The sequence below is a fragment of the Bidens hawaiensis genome, unplaced genomic scaffold (assembly GCF_021521415.1).
Source record: "Bidens hawaiensis isolate Kalapana, Puna unplaced genomic scaffold, B.hawaiensis_p1.1 tig00022178_1, whole genome shotgun sequence".
Classification (NCBI taxonomy): Eukaryota; Viridiplantae; Streptophyta; class Magnoliopsida; order Asterales; family Asteraceae; genus Bidens; species Bidens hawaiensis.
This window is the reverse complement of record NW_027493443.1, coordinates 31,634-50,022: the sequence shown is the minus strand read 5'-3', so window position 1 is coordinate 50,022 and position 18,389 is coordinate 31,634. Positions and strand designations below refer to the sequence as shown.

At 33.1% G+C, this 18,389-nt stretch overlaps 3 protein-coding genes across 3 annotated transcripts; 2 read left to right on the top strand and 1 right to left on the bottom strand.

The window, feature by feature from the left end:
* Window positions 1-930: 930 nt before the first annotated feature.
* Window positions 931-5,414, top strand: LOC143564932 (origin of replication complex subunit 6-like). Its single transcript, XM_077052071.1, has 10 exons — window positions 931-1,050; window positions 1,351-1,397; window positions 2,897-3,001; window positions 3,114-3,194; window positions 3,295-3,406; window positions 4,235-4,297; window positions 4,385-4,472; window positions 4,559-4,629; window positions 4,737-4,833; window positions 5,282-5,414. The coding sequence occupies exons 1-10, from the start codon at window positions 931-933 to the stop codon at window positions 5,353-5,355; spliced, it is 858 nt and encodes a 285-aa protein (XP_076908186.1). The 3' UTR covers window positions 5,356-5,414.
* Window positions 5,415-7,402: 1,988 nt separating this feature from the next.
* Window positions 7,403-8,376, bottom strand: LOC143564918 (protein PHYTOCHROME KINASE SUBSTRATE 1-like). Its single transcript, XM_077052057.1, has one exon. The coding sequence runs from the start codon at window positions 8,323-8,325 to the stop codon at window positions 7,543-7,545; it is 783 nt and encodes a 260-aa protein (XP_076908172.1). The 5' UTR covers window positions 8,326-8,376; the 3' UTR covers window positions 7,403-7,542.
* A 7,358-nt stretch (window positions 8,377-15,734) lies between these two features.
* On the top strand, window positions 15,735-17,134 carry LOC143564917 (protein PHYTOCHROME KINASE SUBSTRATE 1-like). The gene has a single exon (XM_077052056.1). It carries the CDS (start codon window positions 15,912-15,914, stop codon window positions 17,001-17,003), a length of 1,092 nt encoding a protein of 363 aa, XP_076908171.1. The 5' UTR covers window positions 15,735-15,911; the 3' UTR covers window positions 17,004-17,134.
* Window positions 17,135-18,389: the final 1,255 nt, after the last annotated feature.

The window sequence follows — 18,389 nt, the reverse complement described above, 5'->3', positions numbered from 1 at the left end:
AAATATATTATTTTCATTTATTAAATGTTTTTAACAAAAATAAACAAGTAAGTAGTAACACGTCAATGACCTTTAGCTCAACCAACATTGGATGTTATTGAAATTTTTGGGGCGGAGATATGATAGTCTCAAGTTTGAATTCGATTGCAACTGGGTAGAGGTGCACAAAAAACCCGAACCCAGACCTAGAAAAAACTCATAACCAGGTTTTTTTATACCCGAGATTTTAATATCCGAACTCGTACCCGACCCTACCTGTAGGGTACAATATGGTATCATTTCAGTACCAAAACCCGTACTCGACATTAGACTCGATTTGTACCAATTAATATCCAAAAACTGGAATCGGTTCCATACCCGAAATTGAGTTTTTCCAATACCGGAAACATGGTTTTCCAAATATACAATCTATACCCGGAATTACCTGAAAAATAACCCCCAAAAAATTGCAGCCTCTCAAAATACCCGGTCTATACTCGAAAAAAGTCAAAAAAAACCGAAAATAGGGTTTTTTTATACCCGAAAATACATGGTTTTATACTCGACCCAAATTCTATGAATAAAATATGAATTTTAAAGATAATGCCTAGACTCGAACCTCATTCATAATTCATATTCATGATGGCAGCCTAGCCCAAGCCCACACACAAAAGAATACATAACCCACAACTGGCGCCAAATGAAAATTAGAAACACACACCAGATTCTACCTTCCCGCCATGACTACTGCTCGTCACTTTTAACGTTATTTTCACGAGATTAGTAAAATAATATTAAAATTAGAGTAATTTTACTTTTGCCCACCCAAAATTTCACGCATATATACATTATATGTTTGAACAGCAAGAAGGGTAACAATGACAATAATAATAATATCAATCACAAAACACAACACCGATTGTGTGCGTTTTGTGTCTGTTATTATTCCAAATGGATTTGACGGACATTGCACGGAAGTTAGACTTATCCGAACCCAAACAAGTCGTCCGTAAAGCTGCTGAGCTCCGTCGTATGTCCGATCTTCAATTTGATTCGTCCAGTGCTGGAATTGTAAGTCATTTGCTGATGTTATTATTATTATTATTACTATCATCATCATTGTTATTGTTATTATTATTACTACTACTAATATTATTATTATTATTATTAGTATTATTATTATAATTGTTATTGTTATTATTATCATTATCATCATTATTATTGTTATTACTATTATTATTATCATCATCATCATTATTATTATTGTTATTACTACTACTACTATTATTATTATTATTAGTATTATTATTATTAGTATTATTATTTAGAGTTTTGGTTTATTGAAATTGATTTTTGGTTTGGTGATTACAGGGCGAGATTTGCAAAGCGGTTATTTGTTTGGAGATTGCTGCTAATATGTACGTGTTAATAATTATGTAATTAGGTTTTTGTTTGTTAAATGTTAGTTATAGCTGTTCTGTGATTGATAATTGATGGAGCCGAGCATGAGCTTCACACGATTTGAGTTATGTGAGTTCGAGCTAGGCTTGTTTTGACTTATTTGAGCTCGAGCTTGGCTCGTTTTGACTTATGAGAGAGCTCGGCTCGTTTTTGATTTATGAGAGCTCGAGCTCGGCTTTTTTGGTTTACGAGAGCTCCAGCTCGGCTCGTTTTGGCTTATGAGAGCTCGAGCTTGGCTTGTTTTGACTTATGAGAGCTATGTTTGTTTATAGTTTATTAATTAGTTTATTTAATTAGTTTTTTGTTTTTTATTACCGTTTTGAGAGCTCGAGCTCAGCTTGTTATGACTTATGAGATCTCGAGCTCGGCTTGTTTTGACTTATGAGAGCTTGAGCTCAGCTTGTTTTGACTTATGAGAGCTCGAGCTTGACTTGTTTTGACTTATGAGAGCTATGTTTGTTTATAGTTTATTAATTAGCTTATAGTTATATTTATATATTTTGAGAATAACCGTAAATGAGCCTAAGCTTGGCTCAAGCTCGTGTAGTTCTTTAAACGAGCAATAGCTCGACTCTTCAGTTAAAAAAATAATACACCGGTGCAAACGAGCAGAGCCGCTCGCGAGCTACTGGGGGCTAGCTTGAAGCGAGCTGAGTTTGTTCGAGACCAGGCCTCAAATAAAGCTTGCTTAGTTATTGAGCTGGAGCTCGAGCCTTGTATGGGAAGCTCGTGTAGGCTTGTCTTGTCTTAATGAGCCTTTTGTATTATTAAGTTTTACCTCTTTTCAACTTCTATGTACTAATTTCACATGGCAACGTGAGGCTGAACTGAGCTTTGGTTCGTTTAAGGTACTACACGAGCTTGAGCTGAGCTTAGGCTCCTATAAGGTTTTTATCAAAATATATAAAAATTAAACATATATAAATTATTTAATAGATAATAAAAGGGCCGTGTTTGAGCTTAACTCGCGAGACAAGCTCTAGCTTTAGAAAAAGAGTTCGAAATGAGCCGAGTTCAAGCCGTACAGCTCGGGCTCGGCTCAGCTTGTTTACACCTCTAGTTTTTGATTATTATATATTTTGTGAAAAACCTTAAACGGCCCAAGCTTGGTTTTAGCTTGTGTAGTACCTTAAACAAGCCAAAGTTTGGCTGTGTGGTTTGAAATTAACATATAGAAGTCCAAAAGAGGTAGAAGTTACAAATACATAAGGGTTGACGAGCCTAAATGAGCTTCTCACACAAGGCTCGGTCTTGATAACTAAATGAGCTTTATTTGAGGCTCAGCCTGATTTCGAAAAAGTACGGCTCATTTTGTGCATTTTATTGATTCGACCTCAAGTAGGTTGCGAATGGCTCAGTTTGCACCTCTATGTACTTGTTTAAAAAATTTAACATGTATGTGTAGTTACATATTTGCAATTCGATTAATGTGATTATCTGCCCCTAATTACTACAGGAAGCAAGTTCTATTTGATCGCCAGACTGCAATTAGGTTAAGCGGGATGTCTGAAAAGGCATACATTCGGTCTTTCAACGTGATGCAAAACGGAATTGGTATCAAGTATGTTAATATTCTTTCTATATGTTCTATGTTACATTAAAACTAAATCTCTTATCATGAATTGCATATCAAATTGAAATATACATTAAATTCATCTTATGATAATTTGTAGGAACACACTTGACATTAGAGAATTAGCTATTCGGTTTGGATGTGTTAGGCTCATTCCTCTTGTTCAAAAAGGCTTATCACTGTAAGTTTTCTTTTTTATAGTTTTCAATATCTAACTTGATGGTGTAATTATGTAAGTAATATGAGAATTTTAAACTGTTAAAAGTGATTCAATATTACAGATATAAACAACGGTTTATTGCATCGTTACCTCCTTCCCGTCGCGCTTCTGCTGACTTCACAAGACCTGTGTTTACAGCCACAGGGTTTTACTTATGTGCAAAAAAGCATAAGGTATATGAGTGTATGACAACTTTGTAATTACTTAATAACTAGTATTTAGGCCCGTGCTTTGCAACGGGACTGTTCAACAGAACAATAAAAAATATGTAAACACGTTAAACCACAAACGCGTTGCAGGTCGACGTGAATTCAACCTGTATTGGCTTACGGAATCAGAACAAAATCCTTCTATCATAAAATACAACAAATTATCATATGTAGAACCAAAAAAAAGATGGTACGTTACAACTACGAATCAATGCGAATTCAGTTGGCAGCGACGGTACCAACATTAACTCGTAAACTTAAATTAGTAAGCAAAAAAACATACCTTAAATGTGTGGTACATCAAAACGCAGATAAAAACACATGTGATGACGGGATATTTTTAAATCATGAAAAAAATTCAGTAATTAAGAAATACCGAAGCAAACATTAAAAAAATCGTTTAACCGATAAATAAAACATGTAATACCGACACTTGCTGAAATTAAATGTTCAAAAATATAGTTTTTAAATATTATAATAGTTGAAACGAAAAGTAAAATAAAAGAAATAAAAACCATTTGATAGTATGGGAAAAAACATATATGAATAACACATAATAAAAATAAAGCTTAAGTAATAAAACAATAAAATGTATTAGTCTTTGCTTTAATTGTTGTAGCCTTGTACAATAAAATAATAACACACATGCACTAATATGCTACAGGATTGAATAGTTACTATGTGAGGAGAACTAAGTCTCCTTTTTAACATATATAATAATATAAGTTTACTTGTTTAACTGTTTTAGTTTGTTTATTTGACACTGATTTGTAGTTTTGTATACTTGCATAGCTTAAGGTGGACAAGACTAAGTTGATTGAACTTTCTGGCACGTCCGAAGATGAATTTTCAAGTGTAAGAATCAGTAAAATAATATTTTTAATGTCACTTAAAACATTAGTTTACATATATTGAGATACTGTTATGAATCAATCAATGCAGGTATCTACTTCCATGAAGGACCTTTGTCATGATGTATTCGGTGTGTCTAAGGAAAAGAAGGATCCAAAGTCCGTTAAAGTGAACCGAGGTAATTAATATAGTGTTACCATTTTCATGTTGTGCACAAGTTAACAATTTTATAAAAGGAATATAAACAAGATGATGTTTTTGCAGATTTGTTGGATGTCTTACCCGAGAAACGACAAGATGAGGATGGTGGTTATTCATCTGATGAAAGCAAAGATGTAATAACATTTTTCTCATTATTTCTCATTTGGGCCCGTTTTAAATTAACAAATTTCGTAAATGTTGGAACTAACTTCTATATATATCCTTTTGTAACGTGTTGCAGCTTTCACCTTGCAAGAAACGTAAGCGTCAAGAGGACCCTAAATATGAAGAATGGAAATCTGTTGTAGTAGAATCCAATAAGCAAAACAAGGATAAAGGTAATCTCAACCTGTTTATTAATAATTTAGTTGATTTGATCTATGTTTAATATATAAAAGGTTGGGTAAAACAGAACAAAAAAAGTTAGTTGATATGGGTCAAACTGGTGTACTTAACTCTTTTTTTAAAAAGTTAGATTATTATTATAATAAATAAGGATCTATTAAAGAGATGCTTGTCCAAAGTGGCAACATGCTTCACACTATAATGCCAACATATTTCGAAAATTATAAAAACAGCAACATGTATTTCTTTCTTAACATCAACATATTTTGAAAATCTTAATAAGAGTGTGAATGTACATTGCATATTTTATGTAATTAACCCTTTAAAGTGTTTGCGGGTCAAACAAGCCCGGCCCATTTTCAACGTGTAAGGTTCATATGTTTTGACTCGTTATCCAACTGAACCATCAAACGTTCTAAATCTATCATTTTTTATCTGTAGTTGCTGTTAAAAAGACCAAGCAATCACAACTCAATTTTTTCAAGCGAGTTCCTGGAACTGAAGTTGGAGTGTAAGCTTATGTTCATGTTGTTGCATCAATATGTTAGCAGCAAAGTTTTGTGGGTATGTAATATAACAGTTTAATGTACAGTATCTAAGTTTCTATTGTCCTCAAAATTGAGACTTTTAGTTTCAAAATTAGGACTTTTCGGGTTTTTGGAAATGCAAGACTTTTAGGCATATGATCGACTTTTATCAGTAAGTTTGGTTCATAGAATTCATAGGTATTTGGACTGTATTCGATGAAAAGTCTACCACCATTAGGTGAAAATAACATGCTCGAAGCCCGTAAATATAGACAGCACTAGCGTACCATTTGTCGCTCCAATGTAGGTTTTTTAGACTAACAAAAAAGGCAACTTACCACTCTACCTTAAAACATCTTTGTTTCATATTCTCCGTTAGTAATCTATTATTGGGTTCAAAATGTCTATGGGTTTGTTTTGATTTTTGGTACTATGCGTAACATATAAAACAAAAACAAAAACGGGTTCGTTTGACCCTCCGCCCCTGCCTGGTTACTCTATAAAGTAACTATCATATTATTCTTTAATATTAAATTCATAAACACCATTTACATACCTCAAATCATTTTCTTGATGTCTATTACATGATTTATAAAAATCTAACATGAACTTAAAGATATGCTTCTTAAGGCTTAGCTTTTGTGGCTGAATTTAATGTGACAACATGTGTATTAATTTGTCATTGTGCCCCATACATACACACATAGAAGTCCCTACGCTCCTGGTGTGATTCAAGACATTCAATTTCAAGTTTTCAACATATTAACTGCATTTAAAAAAGAAAAGAAAAATCTTTGTTCTTTCTCTTTCTTGCATTGGATAGCTCAAGTTTTGACATGTTGATCTTAGACACTCACATGTGCTTGGATCGTTGAGTTTTTCGGTCTAGAGTTGAAGTGATAGGATGGACGGGTGGGGTAAGGTTGGTTAGCATGCCAAAACGTGGTAGATTTAGCATTTCGGTCAAATTTGTACGAGCGAGATTACTTCGGGTAAAAAATTTAACAAACTTTTTTTTGAACTTTTAATAACTCACTGAGTTGGATACAGTTGCATAAACAACTTTATTACAATACTAATCTAGATGTTTCAATAACATCATACATGTATATACATGAGGGTATAATGTTATATGCATAAAAGTATACTTTGTGATATTTTCAACTCATTTTACTTAGGGCTGTCAATTAATGACACAGACCTGTTAATACGACACGACTTGTGATGTAGCATATAGGATTGTACCATGTAACATAGTTATACAATATAATTCAAAAATACAAATAAGAGAAAACAATGACATTTTGACTTGTGATGCTTGATGGTAAATGTTACTTATTACTTATTAGTGCTCATGTATCTTCTCTATCATAATATGCACACTCTGCAAAGCACACTTGTTCCAAATGGAGATATCTAATAATCTAATGACATTTGTGTCACTTTGTTTTGTGTTTGAATTATATTTTGGACATAACTATATGGTATCAATAACTACACTAAAGTAATCAGTTTTAATACAATGGATTGTTGAATACAAAATTACATATTGCTTAAACATTTATAAGTGTAGCAAATTTAATTATTTGTTTGATTAATTGATAAAATAACCAAACAAAATTGTTATTAAAAATATGTTTTATTAAATTAGGATTAAATCTTGTATTGGGTTAAAAAAAAGAAGAGGAATGGGTGTTCTTATGTCACCAATACATGCAAACTTTTGAACAATCGGTCACACTATTGGTTTACTGGTTAAACTAGAATAAAAAGCATATTAATGACATGATTATTTAAGTTGTGATTTTTATCTTTATTATAAAGCCACTCGACGTATAGTTTATTAGAAGAGATTTTTTCTATTGTAGACAACAATTTCTTGCTACTATTTTCTCAAAAATTGACAAACTCGAAGAACATGCAAAATATAGTTTTTGTTTTCTATCGCTTTGGCATGTATAAGAAAATATTGTAAGACTTCTTTTCTTACAAAGTCTTTCAATTTTTTATTATAAATATTTAAACGTTACATACAATTTAATTGGTAATAATGCATAATATAATTTTAAATCCCAAACACACGTACAATCTACTTTCAATGCATGTACAAGTGATTTAAAACATTTGTAGAAATGGGAACATGCAAAATCAACACCTATTTGTGCCCTTTGCAAATCAACTTATTGTGGGCTTGAATTTTGGCCACCGGTGTGACTGAATCCAACCGGTGGCACCATTCTCGCCCGGGGGGGGGGGGGGCGTCACAACTGCTGCCTTCTTACCACCATTGACATTCGGGAAACTAGACACGCTGGTAGTAACAACACTCCAAACAACACTCGCCTCAGTTGGTGCATACCCTTTATCATCGATTGCTTGTCGAGCAAGAAACAAGTTATTTTCGTTAGTCAAGAAGTTATCGATTTCAAATAAATCCGAACTTGCATCACTTCCCGTGTCGTTTAGTTCCTCGTCTCTAGAACGTTCTAGAATTTCGCCTTTCGCTTCTTGTACCCCCTTTCTAGAAAGTTCTAGATGTTCCCCTTTCTTGTTCTCACCTTTTAAAGGGTGCTTAAATTTTGTAATTATTACAGAATCTTTGTTATTGCAATTGCAACCAATGCTAGCTAACAAGTTTTTGAAATAGGGTTTCTTGCTAGGTTTAATATTGCCAACATTGCTAACCAATAAGCCTCTCATGCTATTCGAGCTCGATTCAGAACATGCCCTTGACATGGTTTTCGATTTAGGTGATGAGCGTGGTTGGTTTGAATGATGATGAACATTCTTAGTGGTTGTTCTTAGGTGATCTTCATCTATTACTCCTTTGAAGTACTTCTCGGCTTCAAAAACCCCGAGTTCATCGTCTTCTATGCTCTTTTTAGCGAGCTTAGGCATGGACAGTTCTTTTGTAGTGTCCTTGTTCGAGTAGGATGACGAGGCATTGGAGGCGATCATGTTGCTTGTATGATAAGTAACCAAAAAAAGAGAAGAGAGAAAGTGGAGAAAATGAGGAAATGAAGTGGTTATGCACAGGGCCGGCCCAACCTTTTTAGAGGCTTAAAGCAAATAAAAAATTTGAGGCCCTTTCACAAATTATTTGTTATCAATATGTTATTTTATTTTGTCAAATACAGATTATACTAAGTTTAATAGCATAAATATTTACGCGTGTAAATATTAAAACATTTAACCTTTGAAACATACAATCTACATATAGACATATGTTATACATCAAAAGATATACATAAAAAAGGTTAAATATTAATAAAAAGTATAATTATAAACAGCGTAAATAATGGATATGTGCAATAGACTATTAGATTAATAAAAAGAAAGAAAGAATAAAAAAGAGTAAAGAGATTTTAATAAAAATAATTGAAAACACATAGATTAATAGAGAAAACAATGAGTGGCTGGCATTCAATTCAATTGTGTGGTTTCCTTTAACCATTAACCATCTCCTCTTTCAATAAAAAAACCTGCAACCTCTTTTTTATCATCACCTACGTATGGGAAACACTAGGTTCTACATGCTTTCAAAAATATGGATGCCTTCTCAAATTAGAGGCCTCAAACCCTTGCTTCACTTGATTATACTGTAGGGCCGGTACTGGTTATGCATGTATGAGAAGTTTAAAATATTTTGATGGATTTGTAAATGAAAAGTGTGGATATGATATTATGATCATTGAGAAAGTAGACCAAGTGACATGAAGTGTTTGCAAGCATATATTAAGTAGAGTGTTTTTAATAGGATGTGGTTTAAAACATAAAAAAAGATATTTTGAGTACATAAGTAGAGAGTTTTTATGAGAGAGTGATTATGATCATAAGGTATTAAGTAGATATTAAGTAGAGTGTTTTTAAGAGGATGGGGCTAGGTTGAGAAAGTGATTATGACCATAAAAGGTATTTTGTGTTGTTTAAGAGAGAAGGAGGACGGGCGACGAAAATGACATGTGTGACGACTAAAAAGACGAGAAAAGTCACACCCCATTGCGATTTAGCTTTTCGCAAGTTTTTCATAAAGTCGCCCCCTATTGTGACTTTCATGAAGGTTAGTTTATCGCACCCCCTATGACTTACCTATTTCTAAAACAGATTAACAAAACCATCTACAAATCATGGTGGCTTTGCCAAACCACCTAACATTGCAAAAACTTCACATACATATTAACAAAAATACACACCTCCTCTCTCTAAATGTTCTCATTGGCAACCTCCCACCTTCATCATCACCGCATTATTACTCTCCATATTTTTGACCATATCTCTATTTGCTCACTCTTTCTACATAGCCCAATGTGGTTCACGCATTTAGCCAAGGTCGACATACCACAATGGAAATGCTTGTCATAGATGACCGTGTAGGCCTCATGGACGAGGAATGCATACTCATTGGAGATGCTCTTACATGTGTCACTTTTGTTCTCTCTTTTCTCTCTTGTAGACATGCCAGTCTCTCTTTCCCTCTTTCTTTTACATTTCAATTCCACAAAAAGAAAAGAAAAACTCTATTTAGTGTTACACATAACTATTATAGGTGAGAAGTGAGAATTTATAATCCATAAATTATATGAAATATGGAGATAAGCATCTTTTACTATATTAACTCTTATGTCAAAAGTTTTCCTTAAAAACAAAGTCTCAAAATATATTTAAGTACAAAATGTTATTGTAATGTATTATTGAATGGAACAATACATTTCTTAGAACAAATAGAGAAATTAGAACAAACTAATTTGGCAAATTTGAAAGTGATGATAAGAGGGGGCCATCTGTTGTAGAAATAGGGAATTAGGGAGCTAAAACACAAAGTGTGAGAGCCCATCTCCATGTGCTTTGCCTGCTTTCTTTTGTCACAAAAATTGTATGTTACCAAGCATGAAGTTTTTGGCTTGTTAAAAGTTACTTGGACATTATCAACATGTGTTAGAATATGTTTTTGTTTATTATCAATAGTTTGTAATAAAAATTTGATCAAAGGTTAGCTTGTTTTGTATTTTGGATCAATAATCTTACTTTGTCTACTAACCACCAACAATACAATCCCTAATAACTAATCATATTTCCATGTTGTGGGCGCTACGAAGGGGTGAAAGAGCCTTAATGCGCCTCAAACACTGCCCCAAGGGCTCTTTGAGGGGCTTTTTTTGATTGGGGCTCCACAATTTGTGGATAGCGGCCTCCATTAATTCATTCAACCAATCAAATTTATTTCAACAAATTCCAACTAATATCATACATTTATTTTATTTATATTTAATTTAAATGATAATAACTAAGTAATAATTAGATGGGCAAAAAGCCCTCATGACGACACATGACACAAAATGTCCTCATGAAACTCCATCCACTACACATGGTCTAACACTCATCTATAAGCTCACATGTACATGTATGTATAGTCATCAATAATCCCTACTTGTCTAGTAATTACCAACAATACCATCCCTAAAATGTCGATAGCTAGGATACTTTTCATAACGATGTGTTACATCAAATTTGTCCAACACATGTCTTTATATTTAATGATATGATCATCAATTCATTTTCAAATAACAAATTCACATTTGTCGAGTTCCTTATTGTTTCTATATGTGTCGTTATTTATTTCTAGAATAATGATAGCTCGATACGTCCACACCTTTTAAGATCATTACAAGTAACTTATAACTTATGCTATGTTTTGTATAGCGATATTTCCTCTAACTTAGACGTGTAAAATTGTAAATCATTTAAATGATTGAAACAAAGTATAAATTAGACAATTTTCAAGTGTCTAAATAGTTGTCCATGACAAGTAAGAAGATATAAATTATTTTTTACATTCTTTTTAATTTTTTTCAAGCACAATTGAGTTCATTGTAATTTAGATATTTATTGGTATGTTGAAATCACATGAGCAACTTTCCTAAATTACATCTACATTAACTCTTTATTTTCTAGAAAAGAAATCATAAAGTTTAATTAAACCTAGCTAGCTTACTAATACAATTACTAAAACACAATTCTTAACTATAATCGAAAAAAAACTAAATTGCGTTTAACTTATATGAAATTATTTTTCCGTAACCACACCCTATCCTGTCTTTGTAGCAACGCGTTATTTCTTACTTTTACGTACAACAAACTTCTCTTTTAGCGTTATATTAACAATTTACGATACTACATTCACTCCTTTTAAATTTGTCGTGGGCACTACCATGTTCGTTTGTCATGGATGATGTGACATTTCATTTATTTTTCACCTTCTAATAAGTACAAAAGGATTGATCTTAAGCAAGTAGTAACTAAAAAGATATATATGACTTTGTGCTAACCTCACATTTTTACTCATACATATAAAATTAATGAGCTCATATGTCATTCTCTTATATAACATAGTATCACACACTATATTATATGTATAGTACGATTAAAATGAGTATAACACAACATGTAGCATAAAAATGTTGGATCCAAACTCAACAGTAACAATTAGGGCCGTCCAAACTGCTCGCTCGTTTTTTTGCTCGATTGTAAACGAGCCGCTCTGCTCGGTTCGGTTTGTAAACGAGCCAAGCAACGAGCAAAGGTCTACTCGGTTCGGTTCGGCTCGAATATTTTTAATTTATTTCATATATAATTATATATGAACAAATTTATAAATATATAGACAACATACATAAAATATAAGTATACAATTATTTAAACTCTTTTTAATTTTTTCCTATTCCGTCAATTTTATCGTTTATTTGTTTGATTCAAGTTTTCAGAATACTAAAAGTTTGTTTAAATGTTCATTATATCCCACTTCAAAGTTTTTTCTCCTATTAATTTACAACCTATTATACGTTTGTCTAAAAGTACTAATTTTTTTTAAAAAATATATTATTTACAGTCTTCAAATTTGTTTCTTATTAAAATTTTTAAAGTGAAAAAAAAAATTAAAAGTGCTCGAAATCGCTTGATTTTCGATCGAAAAATGCTCTGTTCGATTTTGGCTCGTTTTATTTTTCGCTTGGTTTAAATTTCAGCCGTTCGGTTCGGTTGTAAACGAGCCAAGCAACGAGCAAACCTTCGCTCGGTTCGGCTCGGCTCGTGAACAACCTAGTAACAATTGTAGTAAAACAAATAAAAGTTAATTTGACTTTTATTATTTCTAAAAACTATATATGTAGTCATAAATATTAGTGGGTCGACTTAGGTGGACCGAACATTTCATGACCACTAAAATTTCTGTTTCCTATGGACCTTAAAATGTAAATAATTCTTTAAGACTGATATATTGTAATCTATGACATGGCCCTTGTCCCCCCAATCCTATGTCAAAAACAATCTAACTTATTTTGCCTTAAAAATTTATGTGATATTTAAACATCAAATTTTGTGTTAAAAGTTTGTCCAAAAGTTTATGGTTGGTTACAACATGTGGTCAGCAATCATTGGACATTTTGTCACTAAACATTTGTCTATAGTTATATCTTATAAAATTGTGCTTACATAACATAACTTGGCACATTATATTTTGTTACATGTTGAAGGTACAGTAGATGAATGTTATACATAAATAATACATAAGAGTTCATTAGTTATTAATACTAGAAAGTAGTATATAATATACACCAAACATATTTAAGTATCTACTTTTTATGCTCACATCTTCCTAAAGCTACAAAGATACATTTTCCTCTACATATGATAAACCATATGTGAATCTGATTCGAATATCGACTTTAACCGTGCAAACACTTTCTCATCAAGAGTGATAATAAATAATACACAAATCAGATTCGTATGTCTACTTTTTACACTCACTTATACTTAAATAATGCCTTCTTGTTAGCTCATAACAAACGATACACTGGTGTAACTTACTGTTTGTATACTATTATCGAACAAAAATGGTACTTATCTGAAAGTGTAAATATGATTGTAAATTTGTGATTTTACTAGACATATTGTTGGCTTCCTTGTGCATGATGAATCTTGATAAATTTGTGATTTTACTTAGTCGTGTCTAACGGGTCATAAATAGTGATACTATAAACCCAATATATATGATGTAATTTTTACATGACTTAATTTTGCTATCCAAAAAGGGCCAGCGTCGTAGTTTGTTGTTCGTTTGCCTTATGTTTCGTTGTGACCACTACGTTTTAATGAATGAAAAATAAATGTACCCGTTTAAAACTAATGTTGATTAACAAAATAAATCGATCTTATCAATTAAATATCTAACAATATAAGAAATAAAAATATTTGATTTGCATCAATATAAAAAGTTCGTGAATAAAATATATGTTTTATTTTCAAACAAAATGATATTTAGTGGGTCATGTTTAAGTGGGCTCAATGAGTCACCGCCCACTATTTTGTCTCGGACAATATATTTGTCAATATACTTCAATACACGGCCCATATTACATAAACGTTAGTTACATTTAATAATTGTGGAATAATAAAATAAGGTTACTAAATTCTTTTTAAGCAGTTAAAAGTTTTTCTAAAAACACTTGAAATTTAATATTTTATTGTTTTTCACATGTTTTGTAAATATTTAAGTTAAATATAAATTAAATAATAGGAAACTTATTACTATTTAGGGCTTGGGCTAAATAACTAAATTCAAATAACCAATATTTGTTATCAGATTTATATAATTATATGGGTTATTCAATTTGAACCATATTCGAACTTGGCGAAACCGAAAACTGAATACCAAATTACCCAATCCGAAACAACATTTTAATCTAAGCTATATAAATTTTAATAAATAATTTGATTTGGTATAAAAAAAAGTTTAAATTATATAAAAAATATGTAAAAACTAGCATGTGGGATTTGCAAGGATTTGTAGGAGTGTTATTTTAGCGTAACCGAAAGATTGATTCTTTAGTAATTTGTAGAAATCTAATGTGATACCTGATTATATAAGTTGGTTGATGGTTTTAACCTAAAGACGTGTATGGTTAATATTTTCTATCTAATATAAATTCTCTTTCAAAGTTCTAAAAGAAAATGATCGTAATTGCAAGATATAAAATTAGTTTTTATTAACATCCACTTTTAAGTTTTAACTATTATGTCATCGATAATTCAAGAAGTCAAACTCTAAGAAACTAATGACCTTGGGTACTTCTGTTAGTGAGAACTTTGGTCTATTTAAAGGCAAATCAACCCCCCCCCCCCCCCCAAACTGACCTAACACAAACCCACCCATGCCACAACCCACCATGAAGATTGGGCCATGTAGTCACGTGGTCAGATTCCAAACTTTTTCCGAGTTACAATCTGAGTCGTAACAAGTACAAAAATCCGGCATAAGCTGACATACACACCTTTTGACAGCTAGACCAGATGCAATGGGAGCTTTGGAGGGTGAAACGTCCTATAGAGCCTTAAACACCGTCCCCTGAGCGTTTTGGGATTCAAAAATGTCTATGGTGTTTTGTGCAAAGCGCCATATTAGAGAAGAAAGTGGTTCCACGTGTTTTCCGAAAAATGAAGGAGAAGGTGATGGCGCTACACATGGTCTTAAGTCATCATTACTATTACTATTATATAAAGGGATGTGTTATTCATACACCCTTTATACAGTGTATATAGAAGATAAATGTGTGTTAAAAGGGTGAATGAATATTAAAAAAAAGGTGTGTGAATAACCATTGCCTATATAAATAAGAACTTTGGTGCTGCAAGTGGCCCATGGGGTTATTTGGCGGCACCATATTAGTTAATGAGTTTTGTTTTTTTAGTTCAGTTACCATAATAGACGTAATGGAAACCGACCAAGCGTTATTTTTTATAATTTCAGTACCATAACAAACCTGAACCCCCCAATTGGTCTTTGGTCCACCTCAATTTTTATATTTATTTTTCCGTTTTTTAGTTCCGGTACCGCAACATACGTAATCAAAACCGACCGAATTCATGTCAAGTTACCGCCATAATGCTCGAGACCACAACGCTTGGGTTTTACCACCGCTACGGGTTTGCTAACCAAATAAACATCGTTTTAAATATTTTGTTTTATTATATGTTAAATGTTTTTATATTTTAATTTGACGAATTAGTCTTTTAGGTTTTAACCGCTCAAATTTTACCATTGGTGTCTATATCGTAACGAGCACAACCGAAACTGACTGAATTCGTGTCGACTTATCGTCGTAACGCTTGGGTTTTGCCAACGTCGGTCTTTCAACGCTGGAGTTTTGCCAGCTGCCCTAGCGTAACACGCCGTAGTGAGAAGCTAGTTAACTCATGAATAGAATGATAGGTACAATAGCATTAGAAAGGGAAGTTTTTGATGATAGTTTCTTCAAAACAAAAACAACCATCAAATATAAGTTGACCAAGAAACAACATATGCATGTGGACCATACTAATCTTTTTCTCATAATAACTCCTTCATGCAACACCAATGCTTGTCATTTGTCCAACTTGCATATATCATCATAATAACTACTTTGTTCATCAATCTATTCATCTTTATCTATAAGTTTCATTACTAATAATAATATTGTTATTGTTATTGTTGTTGTGTTTACTCTATCAAAATGTATGCTAATAGTAATCCTTCATCTTTTGAAGCCAATCTTACCATCCAAACCCGAAACAACATTCGCGACGTCTCGTTCTCGTCGTACTTGAACAAAGCCGACGAAAACATGGTTCGTAATTTTACGACGAAAAACGAAGAAAACGACGAGGAAATTGGCGTTTTCGGGGCCGAAAAGTATTTTAAAGGCGAAATTGAAGATGAGTGTAACAAGAATGATCTAAGGTTCATTAATAGTATTAATAGTATAAATACTATTGATATTATTAATAAAACAAAGAATTTGCGACAAGATGTGAAAGTTGATGAATTTGATCAAAAAACCATGCAAACCATGCACGCGCCAAGTGTTCGATCAAATGCCAGCTGCGATAGTCGCAGCTTGTTGCTCGGGAGCAACGGGAGTGTAGCTAGAACGTTTCTGGGTAGATTTGGGTGTGATTGTATGAACAAGAAATCGACTCGAATCGATGAGAAAATGCTCGTTTACTCGAAAGGGGGTCGAAGTAATATACGCACACCAAGTGTTCGATCAAATGTTAGTGAGAATACCCGAATGAAGACCGAGCAGTTATCGAGTAAATTAACGGAGACGAAGACGAGAAATGATTACTTTAGCTTCCCAGTATTGAATTCGAATGACAGGAATTCGAGTTTGAGTTCGAATTCGAATTCGAATTCAAAATTTGGGAATTTGGTGGGTAAAGTTGAAGTAGATGGAATGTACATCTCGTCAAGCAGAATGTACAACAGCGATGCGGATGCGGATAGTGACTCGAGTTCGGATTTGTTTGAGATTGAGAGCTTTTCGCCGGTTGGGAACGGTTCGGTTTTTGGTCATGGGAAGGCGGAGTCAAATTGTTACGCGCCTAGTGAGGTTAGCATCGAATGGAGCGTTGTGACGGCGAGTGCCGCGGATTTCTCGGTGGTTTCGGATTACGAGGAGTTACGAGTGGGTGGCGGTGGTCGGAGAAATTTCGGGAGGAACAGTCGGGTTAAGGATAATAAAGACGAGCTGAAGAAACGTTCGGGTATTCTGTCTGGTTGTACGAGTCATAAAGCGGTGAGAGTGGCCGGAGATGAGTATTAGGTTTGGATTTAGGAGTAGATTATTAGCTGTTAAAAAAAATAATCGGTATCGTTTGTATATAGTTATTTTACATAATATTGTGTATCATTCGTTTTCTTTGCGAATTTAATTCAAATATTTAGGGTTTTCAATGACGACTCATACACCTATTTACTTTATCGTCTTAAACTACACCAAGAAAATATAGATACATTACACATTAAGTATGTCACTGTCAAGTGTGCGCCACATGAACCACTTTAAGGTAGGGGTGTGCATGAAATTGAAAACTGATCTAAAACCGGAAAAACAAAAGTAATCTAATCGATATAACCGGTTTGCTTTGGTTGTATGTGTTACTAAAAACAAAACTTTGGGTTCAGTTTTGGTTTTGCGTGTAATTAAAACCGTAAACACTAAACCGAACTTTTACACTTTCGATTTTCATTCTGTAGTCTAAGTGATTTATGATACATTGATATATAGTTTAACCTAGATAATTTAGCTCAAATATATAACATTTAAATAAATTATTAACTAACTAAGAAATTTAAATCTGAATTTATTATTTTTGGCTCACCTTTTATTTCGGCTCAAAGTTTTCAAACCCAAATGGCAAAAGCGATAAAAAAAACCAAAACCAAAACAAAGCCAACTAAACACTGAAAAATTTAAAAACCGAAAGTTATGTTTTAGCCACCAAAATTGAACCGATACGTGCTCTTAGGTAGATATTTATGTCCTATTTTTTTATTCATAGGCCGTTTTAGTATCATCTATTTTTCTTAACAGGGCTATTTAGAGTCAATTTGTGACAATATTTCAAACGTTCTCAATTATTTGACGCTACATGTGTGACTCGAAAACCGGGTAAATCCCCAACCCACCCGCACACACGTGCATGGGCGCCATGCCGGGCTCGAATATCTATTAGCTTCATTGACGAGAAAGGTTTGTTTTTAAAAACCTTAACGAATATTCATCGACACATGAACACTAATACAATTCATGACAAAACAATTATTCGTTCGACAAATTATTAGTTCATTGATATTAAATACGTTTGAAAACTCCCAATCCAACATTAATGAGACTTCAAATCACCTATATCGACTTTATTAAATACGCCATCTGTTTAATCTACGATAGGATCATGTCACAAACTAGTGACCCTACCATTAAATGACACCAATAATGTGGTTTTTCAACGACTTCCCAATTCTTTTTGGCCAAATGTTATGAATTCTCTTCGTCGGCGTTTTTCCAGAGCTCGAATGACTCAATTTAGAGCGATGTACGACTTCTAATGCATCATTGAAAACTTGAAGATGCATGATGGCTATGGTAAAAGGTTGGGCATGATTGCAGTCTTGGAGACAATTAGGTGCTGTTTGTTTTTGCAGACAT